At 43.1% G+C, this 16,475-nt stretch overlaps 1 protein-coding gene across 1 annotated transcript; it reads left to right on the top strand.

The window, feature by feature from the left end:
* The first annotated feature begins 12,697 nt into the window (after positions 1-12,697).
* LOC118452118 (myosin-1B-like) lies at positions 12,698-13,101 on the top strand. Its single transcript, XM_035892722.1, is given in 2 exon segments — positions 12,698-12,910; positions 12,976-13,101. Coding segments are annotated over 2 exon segments (339 nt in total).
* The last annotated feature ends 3,374 nt before the right edge of the window (positions 13,102-16,475 follow it).

The raw sequence follows: 16,475 nt of genomic DNA, 5'->3' as shown, positions 1-16,475 counted from the left end.
CTAAAGGATTATATATGCGCAATTAATCCTTTATGTCACTTAGCTAAGATTTCCAAGTTAGCATGCTGTTAGTCACTTACCGAGAATCTGTCGTGGTAAGGAATCTCTCAACCTCGAGGAGTAACCTTGAGAGGCGTCCCTGCTCAAGGGGAGATCCTGGCGTGCAGCCCGCTGCCGTGCAGGAGAGCTCAAAGGGCTCTTGGGCTGCTCACTATTTATGGGGGTAAGATGATTGGCTCATAGTCATATTTGCATCCTGACCGCTGTGCTTAGGTGGGCACATTCCACAACAGCCCTTGGCTATTGTGTTGTTATCTGTCTCCCCCCACATCCAGTGGGTGCATCCTTCAGGACCAGACACAAACCAGATGCATCTTATCACCACAGCCACAGGTGGTTATCACTGGAAAGAGGTCAAAGGAGGGGGGTCAGAGACGAGGGGGGAGCACACCGCCACAGGGACGCATCTCTAATATGTCCCTGCATGTGACCCACTCTCAGTCCCAGTTCCTAGCACAGAGAACACACAACCAGGCAGCTTTCTAGAAGAGTTTTAGGTGCTAGGGGAAACATCCCTCCCAGTACAGCACCATCAGTGATAGTAGGATGCTGGAAGCCCTTATGCCCCTGTGAGCAAGAGCTGCCTTTGTTTTCACAGGCCATAAGAATCATTTCCTCACCTGCTATCTGTGGTAGGGAGGAGAAAGGGACACCAGCAGAGCAGCTCTGCTGCCCAGCAGGTAGAGCAGTGAGGTAAGGAGAGCAGAAAAATCATCTGAGCGTCCCCTCCATCAACTCACATGAGTGTGTATCCAGCTCTGCAGGAGCCTGGCTGGGTGTGGGAAGATAAAGATTGGCCTTTTGGAGCTGTGTCTCCTTCCAGTGCCAGCCAGTGTCCTGGTATGCCTGGGGGAGGATAGAGGGCAGAGATGTTGCTGAGCCCAGACTTACAACCACTTCCCTTGGTTGCAGGACAGAGGTGCTGAGGCAGTGGCTAAGGAAGAAGGCAGCAGAGATGTGCCTTTGTCCAGGGGTGGACAGCATGGAGCCTGCTACTTGGCAAGGCCAGTCTTGTGAAGAGCAACAGGAGAGAGAGAAGCTCCTGGGGAGGAAGAGCAATCATCTGAGCCCACAAGGCTATGGCCCAGGGTACAGCTGAGGAATTGGGACCACACTGAGGCCTTAAGCTGGCAGCAGGAAGTCTGGGGCTGCTTTCCTTGTGGATAGAAGTGCCAAGAGCCAGACAGCAACCTGAGCCAACCAGTGTCACCTCCCGTGCCAACAAGGCAAAGTATTGCCCCCACTTCAGGGCAGAAGCTGGAAGTTTCCTCCTTGGAGTCCAACATCTCCTCCACCCCACAGTCTTCTTGCTACCTAAGGGATGAGAGCAGCTGCTGGTCCTCAGAGGACATAGAGTATATGGTGACCATCTGAAAGGGCAACTGCATCTGGGACATGGACAGGGAAAAATACTTCCCATATAGCTGGAGCTACTGGGAGAATGAGGGCAGTACTGAGGTCTGTGACTCCCTGTCCTGTGGATGTGCAATGGGCCATGGCATGACGTACACATCCAGTGCATCCCCAGATGTCAGTGGTGAGATACACATGAATCCAAGAAAATTTGTTAGTCTAATCAGTGTTTCAGCAGTCTGATCAATATACAATACATATTACTTGTCCAGTCACTAATACCTAGAATCTAAATTGCCCAGTTTCTCCTAGTAGTGCTTAGTAATACAGTCAAAATGGATAAATGACAAATTTAATAGTTTCTGCTCCTTTTTAAAAAATGCTGAGTTCTCATTTTTCCAGTCTTCTGAGGTCAAGGGTTCTTCCCAATAAAGTGAGTCTTCAGCATCCCAAGTTTTTTGCCAGGAAGAATATGATGTTGCTGGTGAGGTTTCTTCATCCTCCAACTTGGGTCTTCTCAGCATTATTTTTATATGTATTGAACAGTCTGTTGCTAATTTTTTTTTTTTTTTTTTTTTTTGGATAATCACTTGGTTTTTTTAGAGATTAACATATAGGGTATAATTTCTTCATGCAAACCAGGCTAAAGATAAAAACAAGTTAGACATTAATCTCCAAACTGTTAGTAAACTTGCTACTTCAGCTAAACAAAGCTAAATAAGCTCAAGTCTACAAGTCCAGGCAAGCTCTGATGAATCCTTGTATTGCTAAACTAGCTCAAGGCTTCTGGCCTTCTGATAGAAATAGCAACTGGAAATGTAATACGCTATAGGACTACACTAGGAAACTGCTTTAGGCACCTTCTGGACTGGCTTGACATTCAGTCTGTCCCAGAACAGTCATTCTCATGGTTCAAGCTATTCATTTCGACTTTCAATCTGTAGCATATGGAAAGAAGTCAGTCACTCTGGGAGGCACTTTGTTCCATGACTATGACATCTTCTGTGGAGAAGGGTTTATCACTTACAGAGATCTATCTCTTTCCGTAGGAAGACAAGTCCACAAGTCCAAGTTAGACCAAGAAGTCAAATTTTTAGACGGTGACACCTACTATAGTAGCAACACTCAGCCTCCTCTTCTCCAGGCTGAACACCCCCAGGGCCCCCAGATGCTCCCCAGCAGCCTTGGGCTCCAGACCCCTCCCCAGCTTTGTTGCCCTTCTCTGGATATGCTCCAGCCCCTCCATGTCCTTCTGGGAGTGAGGGGCCCAACCCTGAACCCAGCATTCGAGGGGCGGCCTCACCAGTGCCCAGGACAGGGGCACGGTCACTGCCCTGCTCCTGCTGGCTACATTATTCCTGATACAAGCCTTCTTGGCCACCTGGGTACACTATTGGCTCATATTCAGCCAGTTGTCAAACAGTACCCCCAGGTCTTTTTCCGCCATGCATGTCTCCAGCCACTCTTCCCCAAACTCTCTGTCATTGCTAGCCTAAGGGGAAGGTAAGTTCTGCATCTGTTTGCATTTCTCATAGACTCCTTGATCCTTCACACTAGTGTGAGTGGTATCTTATCTAATATTGTCATGCCAGTGTATTTATTTTTTGTAAACATGGTTTAGAAAACTGTCTTCTAAAATGAACTACTTTTTTCTGTTGTTTTACTTCACTTTTGTTTCACTTTAGTTCAGTATGAGGTGGTTGCTGAAGATTTTGTACTAATTTCTCTGACTATGTTCAATAACAATGTCTTTTCTAAAGCTTTGCAATCCCTGCTATGAGGGAAACCTTTCTGTGGAGGAGAGTCAGTTAAACATTACTCCGAGGGCAGAAGTAGAGAACAACTGCAAATGTCAAACTAAGACCCTACTAAGCTGAATTTTTCTACCATCTAGTCACTGGTCTCTATGAAGTCTTGACAGCAGGTGGATATTACTACTTCTTTTTTGTCGTTGTTCTTGCAGTAACCCAGAAAACCCCTTTAGCACTTTTGAGCCTTCAATTCAAGGTCGTGGATCGAAGGTGGAACAGTTCTACCATAGACCACTTGGCTTCTGGAAAAAACAAAGCTAATACCTTATTTTATGAAGAGCCTTTGTATTTTTAGCTTTGCTCAGTGTCATTAAATGTTGAACGAGCAGTGCATAAACAGCAACTATGTTTATCCTTGTACGAAATCCTTTTGATTCTGAGTGTAGCAAATTTTGAAGGATTGTAAAGTATTCGCAATTTCCTTGATGCTGCTTTCTAATTTAATACTCTTGAATCATTTTTGTGTAGCATAGATCATGAAATTTGCTTCACAGTGGGGAAAATTGTGTTCAATTTTGAACTTCATGAGTTGGAAAAAGGATTAAAACCACCACATCTTTAAAAAAAAAAAACAAAGGCTGGAAAATTTGAAAGAGTTATGAAATAAAGACATCAAAAAAAACAATGCTTTTAGTAGTTGTGACTAGTCCTTACGTCACAATTGTCAGGTCGAGATGTACAGAGACAACATGTTGATCAAGTAAAGAAAAGAGCAAGATTATACTATACGTATTTCTCACTTATAAAGTGTGTGAAAAATATTTCTTTATGTAGAGTACTTAAAATTTGATAAACTGGGAAAATATATTGAGAGAACCAGGGCTTCAGTTCAAGGCAGTGCCCTCACCAACTGAGCTCTGGATGCAGCCCTGCTTCTTCCTGCCCATTGTTACCCCCATGCTCTGAGCTGCCATGGCCCTCCTGTCCCCTCCTCAGCCAGGACTGATAGCCACTGGGCTGCTGGACACCACGAGACACTCCAACGCCCTGAGGACTCAGCTGCAAAAGCCCCTCAGGGCAACACCTGATGGCCTCAAGCTAGGGAGCACATTTGTGCTCTGGGTCCCACTGGAGAGAGGTGCCCCCACCAGCACCCCTTGGTGCCTTCTCCCCAGAGCAGCAAGACTTCAGATAGAAATCATAGAATCATTTGGTTATAAGAGACTTTAAGATCATCGAGTCCAACTGCACCTATCCACTACTAAACCCTGTCCCTAAGCACCTCGTCCACCCGTCTTTTAAATACCTGCAGGGATGGGGACTCCACCACTTCCCTGGGCAGCAGGTTGCAGTGACTGATAACTCCTTCAGTGAAGAATTTTTTCCTAATACCTAATCTAAACCTCCCCTGGCACAACTTGAGGCCATTTCCTCTCATCTTATCTTTTGCTACTTGGGAGAAAGTAACAATACCCACCTTGCTACAACCTCCTTTCAGGTAGTTGTAGAGGGCAATACGGTCTCCCCTCAGCCTCCTCTCCTCCAGGAGAAGATTATGCCTGTCCAGGACATAAGCAGCCAATTTCTCCAGCAGAATGTTGTGGGAAATGGTGTAAAAGGATTTACTAAAGTCTAGGTACACCACATCCACAGCCTTTCCCTCATCCACTAAGCGGGTCACCTTGTCATAAAAGGAGATCAGGTTGGTCAATCAGGATCTGCCTTTCATAAACCCATCTTGACTGGTCCTGATCTTCTGATTCTCCTGGAAATGCCATGTGATGGCACAGAAGACAATCTGCTTCATGACCTTCCCTAGCACCAAGGTCAGACTGACAGGCCTATAGCTCCCCAGATCCTCCCCCCTGCACTTCTTGTAAAGGGGCATCACATTTTCCAATCTCCAGTCAAGTGGAACTTCCCCAGTCATCCAGGACTGCTGATAGATGTCAGCTCCCTCAGTAGCCTTGGGTGGACCCCATCTGGCACCATAGGCTTGTGTGTGTCTAATTGGCCGAGCAGGTCACTAACCATTTCCTCTTGGATCATGGGAGCTTTGTCCCATCCCTGTATTCTGGCTCAGGGGGTTAGGTACCGGACAAAAGCTGACCTTACTATTAAAGACTGAGGCAAAGAAGGCATTAAGAACCTTAGGCTTACCCTCATCCTTTGTCACTATGTTTCACCCTGCATCCAGTAAAGGATGGAGATTCTCCTTGGCTCTCCTTTTGTTGTTAATATATTTATAGAAACATTTTTAAATTATCTTTCAGATATTGGCCAATTTAAGTTTGAGTTCGGCTTTAGCCCTTCTTATTTTCTCTCTGCATGACCTTGCAAGATCCTTGTAGTCCTCCTGAGATGTCTGCCCCTTCTTCCAAAGCTCATAGACTTTCCTCTTTTTTCTGAGATCCAACCAAAGCTCTCTATTCAGCCAGGCCTGTTTTCTTCCCCGATGGCTCATCATTTGGCACATGGGGATGGCCTGCTCTTGCACCTCCAGGGTGCCCTTCTTGAAAAGCGTCCAGCCTTCTTGAGCTCCTTTGCCCTTCAGGACTGCCTCCCAAGGGACTCTGTCAGCCAGCCTTCTGAACAGTCCGAAGTCTTCCCTCTGGAAGTCCAGAGTAGCAGTTCTACTGAGCACCCTCTTTACTTCTCCAAGAATCGAGAATTCTATTATTTCATGATCACTGCACCCCAGGTGTCCTCCGACCATCACATCACCCACAAGGCCTTCTCTGTTTGTAAACAACAGGTCCAGCGAGGCACCTTCCCTAGTTGGCTCACTCGTCAGCTGTGTCAGGAAGTTCTCTTCCACATGCTCCAGGAGCCTCCTAGACTGTTTCCTTTCTGCTGTATTGTACTTCCAGCAGACATCTGGTAAGTTGAAGACCCCCACGAGAACAAGGGCTAGCGATAGTGAGACTTCTCCTAGTTGCTTGTAGAATATTTCATCTGTCTCTTCTTCCTGGTTGGGTGGTCTGTAACAGAATCCTACCATGATATCTGCCTTGTTGGCCTTGTTGACCTGTTTTTTACCCATAAACACTCAAGCCTATCATTCCCATCATTGAGCTTAAGACAATCAAAACACTCTCTAACATACAGGGCTAACCCACTGCCTCTCCTTCTTTGCCTGTCCTGCCTGAAGAGTTTATAGCTATCCATGGCAGTACTCCAGTTATGTGAGTTGTCCCACCACATTTCTGTGATGGCAATTATATCATAGTTTTCCTGCTGCACGGTGGCTTCTAATTCCTCCTGTCTGTTGCCCATGCTGCGAGCATTGGTATAGATGCACCTGAGTTGAGCTACTGATCCTGCCACTTCCTCTGAGGTGACAAATCAAAGGACCTCACTAGCACACTGTCCTTTCCCCATTGGCATGCCGTCCCCAGACTTATTTCTAGCAAGCCTGGTTTCATCCCCCTCCCCCTTCAAATTAGTTTAAAGCTCTTTCAATGCGCCCTGCTAATTTCTTGGCAAGCATCCTTTTGCCCCTTGGAGACAGGTGTACCCCATCATTTGCCAGCAGGCCTGGTGTTGTGTAGGCCAACCCATGGCCAAAAAAACCCAAATTCTGCTCCTCACACCAGGCTCGGAGCCAGGTATTTATTTCCTGTGCTCACTATTTCCCATGTGGTTGGCTCTGGGCTCCTTCTGGGCAGGGTGCATGTGTTTCCATCAGCCTCCCCATGCCCTGAGCATGGAGCTCAGCAGTGAGCTCTGGATTTGAGCTCCAGCCTGGGGCCTAGACACCCAAAATGTGGCTGCTGCGGTGCCAGAGCCCTTGTTGGAATAAGCTCTTCATGCTCAAGTCTGTGCCTAATGTTGGATATTACCTTAGATCACAGCCATCCTTTTTCTAACCTTGCCACTGTGTTATTGACTGAGCTTTATCAACTGAGCTCTTTTAATAACCAAAATGATGATGACCAGGAGAAGAGTGTGTTTAGATCTGGCAGGATTTAAGGCTGCCAATGTGTAAGGTCCAACAGATGAGCTTTGTTGGATTTTAGTTGCAGCAATTTAGGAATGTTGTTCCCTGGTGTCTCACAGGTCCTTGTAGCAGAGAAGAGTTGACAGATGGAAATGTGTGCCTACACCTTTCCACTGCTTATGGGAACTTACAGCTAATCTTAACCTCTGATGAAGATGGTTCAGGGCATCAGGCTGGCATGGTAGCTAATGTCTGGGTACCTTTCTATAGTTTCTCAGACTAACATAATCTGTGTAACAAGGCTGTAGCAAGGAAGTGGAAAACAACCATTCAGAAAGTCTTTACATGCTAATACAGTGCAATGTGTGCTAGGTGAGGATGAATATCAGTCATTTCCTCATTAAAAAACCCAATGTCAATCACTTTAATCTTAATCTGCAAATTACTTCTTTTTCACAACACTGAAATTCAAGACACTGCAAATTGGAATCTTCTAGTTAGAAAATATACACATCTAACCAGCATATTTTCTTACATTTACACATCATTTTCTTGGGATCATGTAAATGTGTGAACAAAGCAGGACTTCAGATATGCAGATGTGTTAAACATTCAGGGTACCACAAGCCTGGGACTTTGTCCTGAGGTAAAGTTTGGAACAAGTATGTGTTGACACAGACAGACAGACAGACATGGTGCAGATAAGAATTCCTCATTCGCTGAGCAGAATTGTGGATGTGTGATATTTCAGTGTAGGTGTTTTTACAGCTGCCAGAAGGAACATCTTGCTCTGTGTCTGTGGAGTAGACCCTGTGTCATAGTTCATGAATGTCGTTGACCATCTGCTCTGCCTTCTGACGTGGCACAGGTCTAAGCACACTCCTTCAGAAAGATCTGATCAGCCAGGAGAGAGCAGCATTATACAACATCTTCCCTTTTTATGAGGAATATGAAGGCTGAGTGCGCATGCGTGCCCATGTGCAAATGGATGTGTACACTCATGTATGTATTTAACAACTTACCCTGGAATTCACCTGAGGTACTCTATGTGAGGCTCTAGCTCAGAAATTCCACGTGGTCATGGACTCAGATAGTGAGAGACCCTCAGCGCCAGCACTGTCACAGAAGGAGCCTGGACTGTGGCACATCTCATCTCGTCTGCTTTAGGTGTTTTGCTATTGCAGCTGGTAAGTAGTTTTAACAAAAAATTACTTGCTCCTTTATGGTATATTTTATTTAAAACATTTACACATTTCTTCATAAACTTCAGACTGTTTAAGCACTGGAAAATGTGTCCAAAGAGATTGTGGCAACTTCCTCCTTGGAGATTTCCAAAATTCACCTATACATGATCCTGAGCATCCTGACCTAGCTCTGCTTTGAGAGTTGTGTGAGACTTCCAGAGAACATGCTGACCTAAATCTTTTCAGGATGCCATGATTCAGTGATTTTTATCCATCAAGAGGAAGGCCTCTTTGTCCTCAGACCTGCAACCTGGATTATTTTCAGTGTTTAATTCACCAAGCCTAGTAGGCCCTTTCAAACTGTCTCTGCTGGGCTTGTACAGATCCTTCTTTTAGATACTTCTCATATTATTTATAGGGGATTTATTCAGTCAGTGAGTTATCAGTCATTCCTAATTATATCTGTTCACATCACCTGATAGTTTTCCTTTTAGTTGACTTTTCCAAACAATGCTTTGCCAGGAACAAAGTTTGCCAAAACTGTTATGACTGAAGAAAGAAAGGGTATCTATCTGTACCATGTGAAGACAAGAGTATAAGATGTCTTGAGCCAAGACAGCTCCGCCTTTAAAGAAAATTTCAAGGTAAGTGTGGGACATCTCAGGTAAGAAAGAAGGGATAGAGCATTGCATTCTCTGTTACACTGCAGTCCTGCTCCTCCTGACCCTCATTTCAGAAGGTGATCTGTTTCTCAGCTCATATTTTAAATATGCTTTCAAGGCATCTGTAAATATTCATTCTGAAACTTCACTCTGAATTTCTGCGCAGCAATAAGAAGGGAAATTTTTTTCCATTTTACAGTGCTACCAGCCTGCAAGTCACCCAGCCTGCAAGTAACTCATCCTGTTCCACAAGAGGTAAGACACTGTTTTATTAATTCTTTGCGTACAATAAGGGCATATAAGGATTTGGACTTGGCTAGAAGTTCTACTTTGAAATACATATTTACTGGAGGGAGGTGGGGGAGAGAGGGAAATCATGCTGGGTGTACATTTGCCATCCAAAGATTGTGTCTAAGAAGTACAATGTAGTGACATGTATCTTAGAAACAATATGACTATATCAGTGTCATGCTGCACTTTTTCTAATAAGCTCATCTGGTAGGATGAAGTAACTCGGGTGGAGAAGAGCACACTGATGTAGTTGTGCTGCTTCCAGATCTTGCAGGGCTGATGATGGTCATTCTGTGCACAGAACACTATAAAGTGCATAGTGCTTTGTAACATGCTGTAGACCTACCACAGGAGACCATCTAAGGTAGAATTTCTGCTGACAAGCTATTTGCTCTCTCTGTTATGTAAAATTAAATTATAATTCCACTGACCTGGACTTAAACCCACTTCCAGATGATGTCTCATATTTGATTGTGGACCAAAGCAGAGTGTGGGGTTTTTATCCCTAAATCTTTGACTTGGCAGTATCCAAACTGATCAGGTTACACCAGAAGAAAATGATGGTATATTTTATTCTTTAGTGAAAAACATATGAGTCAGTCTATCACTTTATCCCACGTTTTCTAATAAAATACATTGTGTTGAAAAACATACACGTCCTGCTGATTAGCTTTGAAACATGATGCAGCATCCTCTTAGTGTTGCAAATTCCCTAGTTGCTGGTAAGGGATTTGTGTCAAGTAAAGACACAGATCACAACCAGTATTTATTTGAATACCTTTCATTAATTAATTTGCTACAATTATTAGGCTCAAGCTGTTATTATTCATGACAGGCAACCTTGGACATTGTACATTCATGTATCTTCCCACAGCTCATTCATGCACACACTCACCTCCATCTCCCCAGAAGGAGCAACAATCAGGAGGCCAACCCTGACTGGCAAGTGGCTTCTAGCTGCATGGTCAAAAGGACCCCTGAGGGCTCCTGGTTTCATCAGGTGGTATGTGTAATGCTGTAGTCTTTACTAACCTCTTGGATGTCATCTCAGTTACACAACCCATTGCTGATGGTGGTGTGTGCCAGTAAGCTTGAGCAGATTTAACAGGTCTTGGTGTTGTGGATTTGGCAGTTCTTGAGGATTTATCAGGACCTGCAGAGATTACCAGTTTTGAGGAGACTCACAGCACGCACTTTTTCTCTGTTCAACCTGCTGTATTCTGGTGGCTATTTCTCCATCCATACAGAAGGATACCTATGTAACCCATTCACATTCCTTCACAAGGAGGGAACTTTTATGACATTGCTAAGGACTTTGTGTTATTGTACCCATCCTGTACTCTACATACAAACCCAAAAATCTCTCTTCCCTTCCAAACTCAATTTTTATTGTTGAGTATGTGGAGAGCTCTCGTTTAGCTGTAATTAATTTAATGTTTTGCTCTTGTTTACCCAAAATTAGCACTTAAAGACTTAGCTGAGAATCTAAAATTGCCTTGCCTTCTAAAAATTCCAATTATGAGAAATGTATTGAGAACATCTCATTGAGAATGAGATTCCAATACTGAATTTACTATGTCAGGTAATAGTAACAGACATAATAGTAACAGGAAGGTAATAAACAGATGAAATCTGTGCTCAGCATTCACTGAGTACAGAAAAAAACTGTGGGAATGGTGACTGAAGACTGAAACTGCTTTTTTGTTTTTTTATGGCTTAATTCCCTAACAGCTAGACTGCAAGCAGACATCTTTCTTATCCTGTGAATTTTGCATTTCTTTCTGTACAAGGACTCATCTTTGATGGAAAAAATGGACAAAAGTGTAATCAAAACTAGATGCCACTACTTAGATAAGACTCACTTGCCTATCATATAGTAGGTGCTCCACAACCCAGCCTGTCTTAAAAGACAAGAGAAAAGCTTGATCAGATCTTTGGAAGAAGTATGAAATGTTTCCTGGAAGGAAAATGTCAGGTTTGATGCCTGATACTTCCTGAAGTACTAACTCACAGACACTAGACAGCTTATACAGAACTGCAGAAATTATCTGTGCTCCATATTCCCTGTCTGAGGGTGTATCGGTTGCCTTCCGCAGGTGCCTATTTCTCTCTACTGACTATATAACAGTGATTAAACTTTAAATAAATCACTTTCAGAAGAACAAACTTGTCCTTGTTCTAAGCGTCTCTCACCTAAATTCTGTTTGTAGTCAATGGAAAACAGCAGATGTTGACAGAGAATGATTCAAGTCTTCCTGAGGAAGATGTATCGAAAAAGGTGGCGTTAACGCCCGGAGGTGCCTTTTTTCATCAGAAATTGTAGAGACACTGTGGACCTCCAAATTAAGCTGCCAAACAAAAAACAAACAAACAAACAAAAAAACCCCAACCAACCAACCAAAAAAAAGACTTCTTCAAACTGAGGCAAAAAAATGGAGAATCATTTTTCTAGGAGACCAAGGAAGGCACCTTGATCAGAAATGAACACTGAGAAAATGTGGAGCACTCATAGGAATTTGAAGATGTTAGGAATGAGAGGCTCCTACACCTCATCTGTGGAAGACTGGTGAGGCCTTATCCACAGGGAGTTTTTTTTAGTTTTCCTTTCTTAGCTTTTCCAATCACATCTCATTTAGTTTCCACACTCTTGACAAAGAAAGCATTTTTTGTTTTCTCCACTTTGAAGTTAGAATAGTATTAGTGTGTTCTTTATTGAATTTGATAGGGATAGGAGCTGGGGACTGCATTTAGAGAAACATCAGTGAAACTAGTTTTTTCCCCATTAGCAAGTTTTCAAAACCAGGAAATGACTGAATATAGCTTTTAAAACAGCAATAATGGCTCAATTTTCAAGTAGATAAAATATACATACCTTATCTTTCAGTGTCTGCCTGGGGAAGGGGAAGAAGTGCAAGGGAGAAGCTAGCCACCATGAACTATTTGTAATGCTTGAAGAGTGGCTTTCAACAAAGACACAAGAGTATCTGCCAGAAGGCATGCAAAAAGAGATGCCCTTTGGAGCCTGTACAACTTCTAGATGTTCAAAGCCAGACAAGTGAGTGAGGAACAGCTCTCTCTTTCATTTTGATAGGTACTTCTGAAAAGTTTGTCTTTACTCTGTGGCACACCATTAGAACTGAAGTTACTGTTCCTGCTCATTAGTAAGACACTTTTCTGAACTGGATCCTAGAACAGGTTGATGAGAAAAAATCTTTTATTTTCTAAAGGTGGATCCAGATAATGCTTATCAAAAAATTATTTGTGCTAATGCAGGTGAGGGCATAGCATGCCATGGCCTGACAGGGCAGGAATTACTTAAATTGCTGTTGTTACCAGACTGAACATAAAGCAAGCCTTTGATCTGAGAGATTTAATCCTCTTGAAGACAGTATTGTCATGAAATAACATTGTGTTCTTCAGAGTTCTCTACAGGTGTAGCCCAAATAAACTGCAGCCATGTCTTCGGACACTGAGATGGCCATCTTTGGGAAGGCAACTGTATATATCCGAAAGTGAGAAAAAGAAAGAATTGAGGCCCAGAAAAAGCCTTTTGATGCCAAGTCATCCATCTTTGTTGTGCATCTTAAGGTGTCCTTTGTGAAAGGGACAATACAGAGCAAAGAATCAGGGAAGGTCACTGTCAATACAGTGGAGGTGGAAGGTGGAGATGTAAGGGAAAAAACAGGCTGAAGGACACCAGTCTCAGCTCTTAGCTGATCTCTTTTCTTTGACAGACTCTGACCATGAAGGAAGATCAACTCTTCTCTATGAACCCTCCCAAGGATGATAAAATTGAGGGCATGGCCATGATGACCCACCTCCATGAACCCGTTGTGCTGCACAACCTCAAAGAGCGATGATCTACGTAAGTGCCAGCAGCAGTCTTCCTTTGGATAGCTAGGAGGAATATGACTACACATGGGATGATAATAATAAATGTGATCTACAATGGGCCATGGCTTTGACCAAAGAAAGCGGACACATAAATTACACTGTGTGTCTTTATACGTGGTTAAAGGAGGTATATTGACTACAAGATACAGTTTATATAGTCAGGATCTGGACTTCCGTTGATTTGATCTGCCCACATATCTTTTTGAGTAGATAAGCCGTATCAGGTGTACTTCTACGTCAGGAGACAATGTTGCTACCTTAGTTACTTACAGTTGTGGGTTAAACTGGAGCTGAGAACTGAATCTTGTGGGATTGTGAGCACGATCTGGTGGTTTGCCTTTTCTGCATTTCTCCTCCAGACCTCTGTTGAGGATGTGCCTGTGCCTCTCAAGCAGAACAGCAGGATCGTGTTTGGCAGTGCTGATGCTGTGGAGGAGTATGAATGTTTCTGGATCCATCTACTGGCAGCAGGGCCCCATCCATCAGTGACACTAAAGAGCTGTTTTCATTCCACCAGCCAGACTGTGCTGGCTTTAGAATAATGATCTTGATTTGAATAGCTTTTGGCTGGCCTCTTCTGCCTTCTCCGAGTCAGAAGTGGGAAGTTTGATACTAAATAGCAGTTGGCTAGAACAGTATTTCCTGTGGGGATTTGAGGTTGCCTCCTATGGAAATACTAGAGTATTTTCACTTTGTATGATTAGGTTTTTTTTGTTAATTCCCTAGAAAAAAAGTAAAATACTGCTCAGAGGATGGGAGGCCAGGGGTGGAGGACTTTAATTTTCAGATGTCAAATGAGATAGTCAAGGAAGTAGAGCACAGTAAAATAACAATTCATCCATCATTCTTAGATCCATTACTTTATTAGATAATTCCTATTAGCCCTGGGAGGTGTCAAAAGATGTTAAAAGATGTCAAACTTGGGTGATGATATACTGTAGATATAATCTTTGAACCCAATGTACTGGAATGTGAGTTTTCTTCCTCATTTCTCTTGTAAGTCAGTTTGAAAGGCCCATGAATAAGGATTAACTATAAAGAATTATTTCCACTAATAGCTGATTTTCTGGTGCTGTGATGACTGTCTAATTGGCTGTTGTCAATTTATTAAGAGAATGGGCTATAAAGCATAGCAGTTCATCTGGTCTTGGATATGTTTCAAGTTTTCTCTCCTTTGACTGTGCAAGGAAGCTATGTTAATGACAGACTCGGAAATCTGAATTTTAAATAATGGAAGCTCAAAGACAATCCAATCCCAAACTCCTTCCAGGTGCATCCAAAGAGGAGGTTTGGGAACCTGATAACTTGTGAAGATCAGAGTGCATTAACCTTGGGGGGTGGTTTCCCAGGAGAGCTAACAGCTTCAAAACTACTCGGGCTATTGTATAACTATTCATTCCAACTCAGTACACAGAGTATGGAAAAAGAGACAACAGTGTTTTAAAAATGTTTTAAGAATGACTTTAAGGATCCCAAATCTGAAGAAACTGTAGCCATGTACTGAACATGTAGTAAATTCAGAGGTCTTTGGAGGCACTCGGAAGGACAACGTATAGTTTTTCTCAGCATAGTATTGCTATTCACTCTCAGATGATGTCTTATTAATAAATGTATGCCTAAAGAATACTTTGTCTTCCCTTCTGTGCGGCACTGGTGGATCTGGCTGCCTGTCCTGAGGGAATGTCTAGCATGAGAGATTCTGCCTATGGAGCTAAATCAACAGGGAAATGCAAAGGCCAATTACCTTTCCACCAATAGACAGAGCTTAAGGTAGGTACAAAGACTCCTATTTGACCTCCCGTGGCATCTAGCTACAACCTGGCATCCTCAGCAATCTGTCATGCTGTGTGGAAAGGGTACATTTATGAATGGCTCAGCCTCTCGCCGCTCTGAACGAAGGCTAAACTGAAAACACTTAGGTCCAACCTAGGAAAAGTGGCAGCTAAAATCAAAATTACTTCCCAAATTAGCTGTTAGAAAACAGTTCCCACGAGCTGTCCTCTGTTCATGCCTGTTCTCTGAGAGCTGTGACCCCCATTGTCACCCAGTAGCAGGTCCTTGAGCTTTTCTCCACACTCAGATTCCTTCCTGCTCTTTCACAAGGGACTTTTACAGGACCACATGTTTGTTTCTCTGTCTAACTCGACATTCAGACTCTTCATGATCATCCTCAGTCCTTTTTGTTTTGTCTTCTCTCTGTTTTTCTTTACATGCCCTTTGTAAATCAGTGTTCATGCTGAGTAAGAATCTGGTAATGGCAGAGAATCATCTTTCCTTGATAATTATGTCATCTGGAGCCCAAAATCTTCTGATGCCCAGTGGTGTCTTGACTGGATGTGTCCCTCTGTCTCATGAGAACACATTCCATAGGTTTATGCTTCACTTCTGTGTTCAAGACACATGGTTTTAAACTAGAACAGGGTAGGTTCAGGCTAGAGGTAAGGAAGAAATTTTTTACAATGAGGGTGGTAAAACACTGGAACAGGTTGCCCAGAGAGGTAGTGGAGGCCCCATCCCTGGGAACATTCAAGGCCAGGTTGGATGGGGCTCTGAGCAACCTGATCTAGTTAGCAGTGTCCCTGCTCACTGCAGGGGGGTTGGACTAGATGACCACTAGTGGTCCCTTCCAACCCTAAACATTCTATGATTCTATGATTCTAAGACTGAAATTAAAAAGAAATTTCAAGTTAGGATGGCTTTGGTGCTTTGCCAGTTACTTTATCTCAGTTGGTTATGTTCATGAACCCATTCTAAAACTATTAGTATGCCTAATTCTGTAATTGTGGATGTAAAAACTGTTAAAAGAAACCTGTTACAGGAGAATTAAGCTATTGGCCAATCTGGAAACCGCTTAACTTTGTTTTGCTTGTTGTGAAAGGAAATTAGACACTCCTGAAGATTTGCCAAAGACCAGAAACTCAGTGTGATGCACCTGTTCCTCTTTTACTGTCAAATATGGTGTTGAATTTCTTCTGTGATTTACTAACATGTCATCTCAACTGGACTACTGCTGATCCAGCATAAACTCTTGCAAGGGAGCATGAACCAGTGTTTGTAGGAATTCCTTCTCCAGAGGACTCCTTTACACACACTTTAAATGTATCAGATTGTCTGACTCTTTCTCTCCAGTCTCTTCTTTTTTTCTGGCATTTCTTAACTATTTTATCTAGATGGATCATATTGACCCTCATAATATCTTGTGATGAATTGAGAAAATGTTTAGGACCGCATTGCTATAAAGTTTAATATAGCGAACATCCCACCAACATTGTGTGTGCAGGGAAAATGGCTGGGATGCTCAACTGTCGCAGAGAATCTCATAGCCAGAGGAAGATCTGTG

Source organism: Egretta garzetta, unplaced genomic scaffold (genome assembly GCF_000687185.1).
Source record: "Egretta garzetta isolate BGI_Z169 unplaced genomic scaffold, ASM68718v1 scaffold644, whole genome shotgun sequence".
NCBI lineage: Eukaryota > Metazoa > Chordata > Aves > Pelecaniformes > Ardeidae > Egretta > Egretta garzetta.
This window is presented reverse-complemented; position numbering and strand designations above follow the sequence as displayed.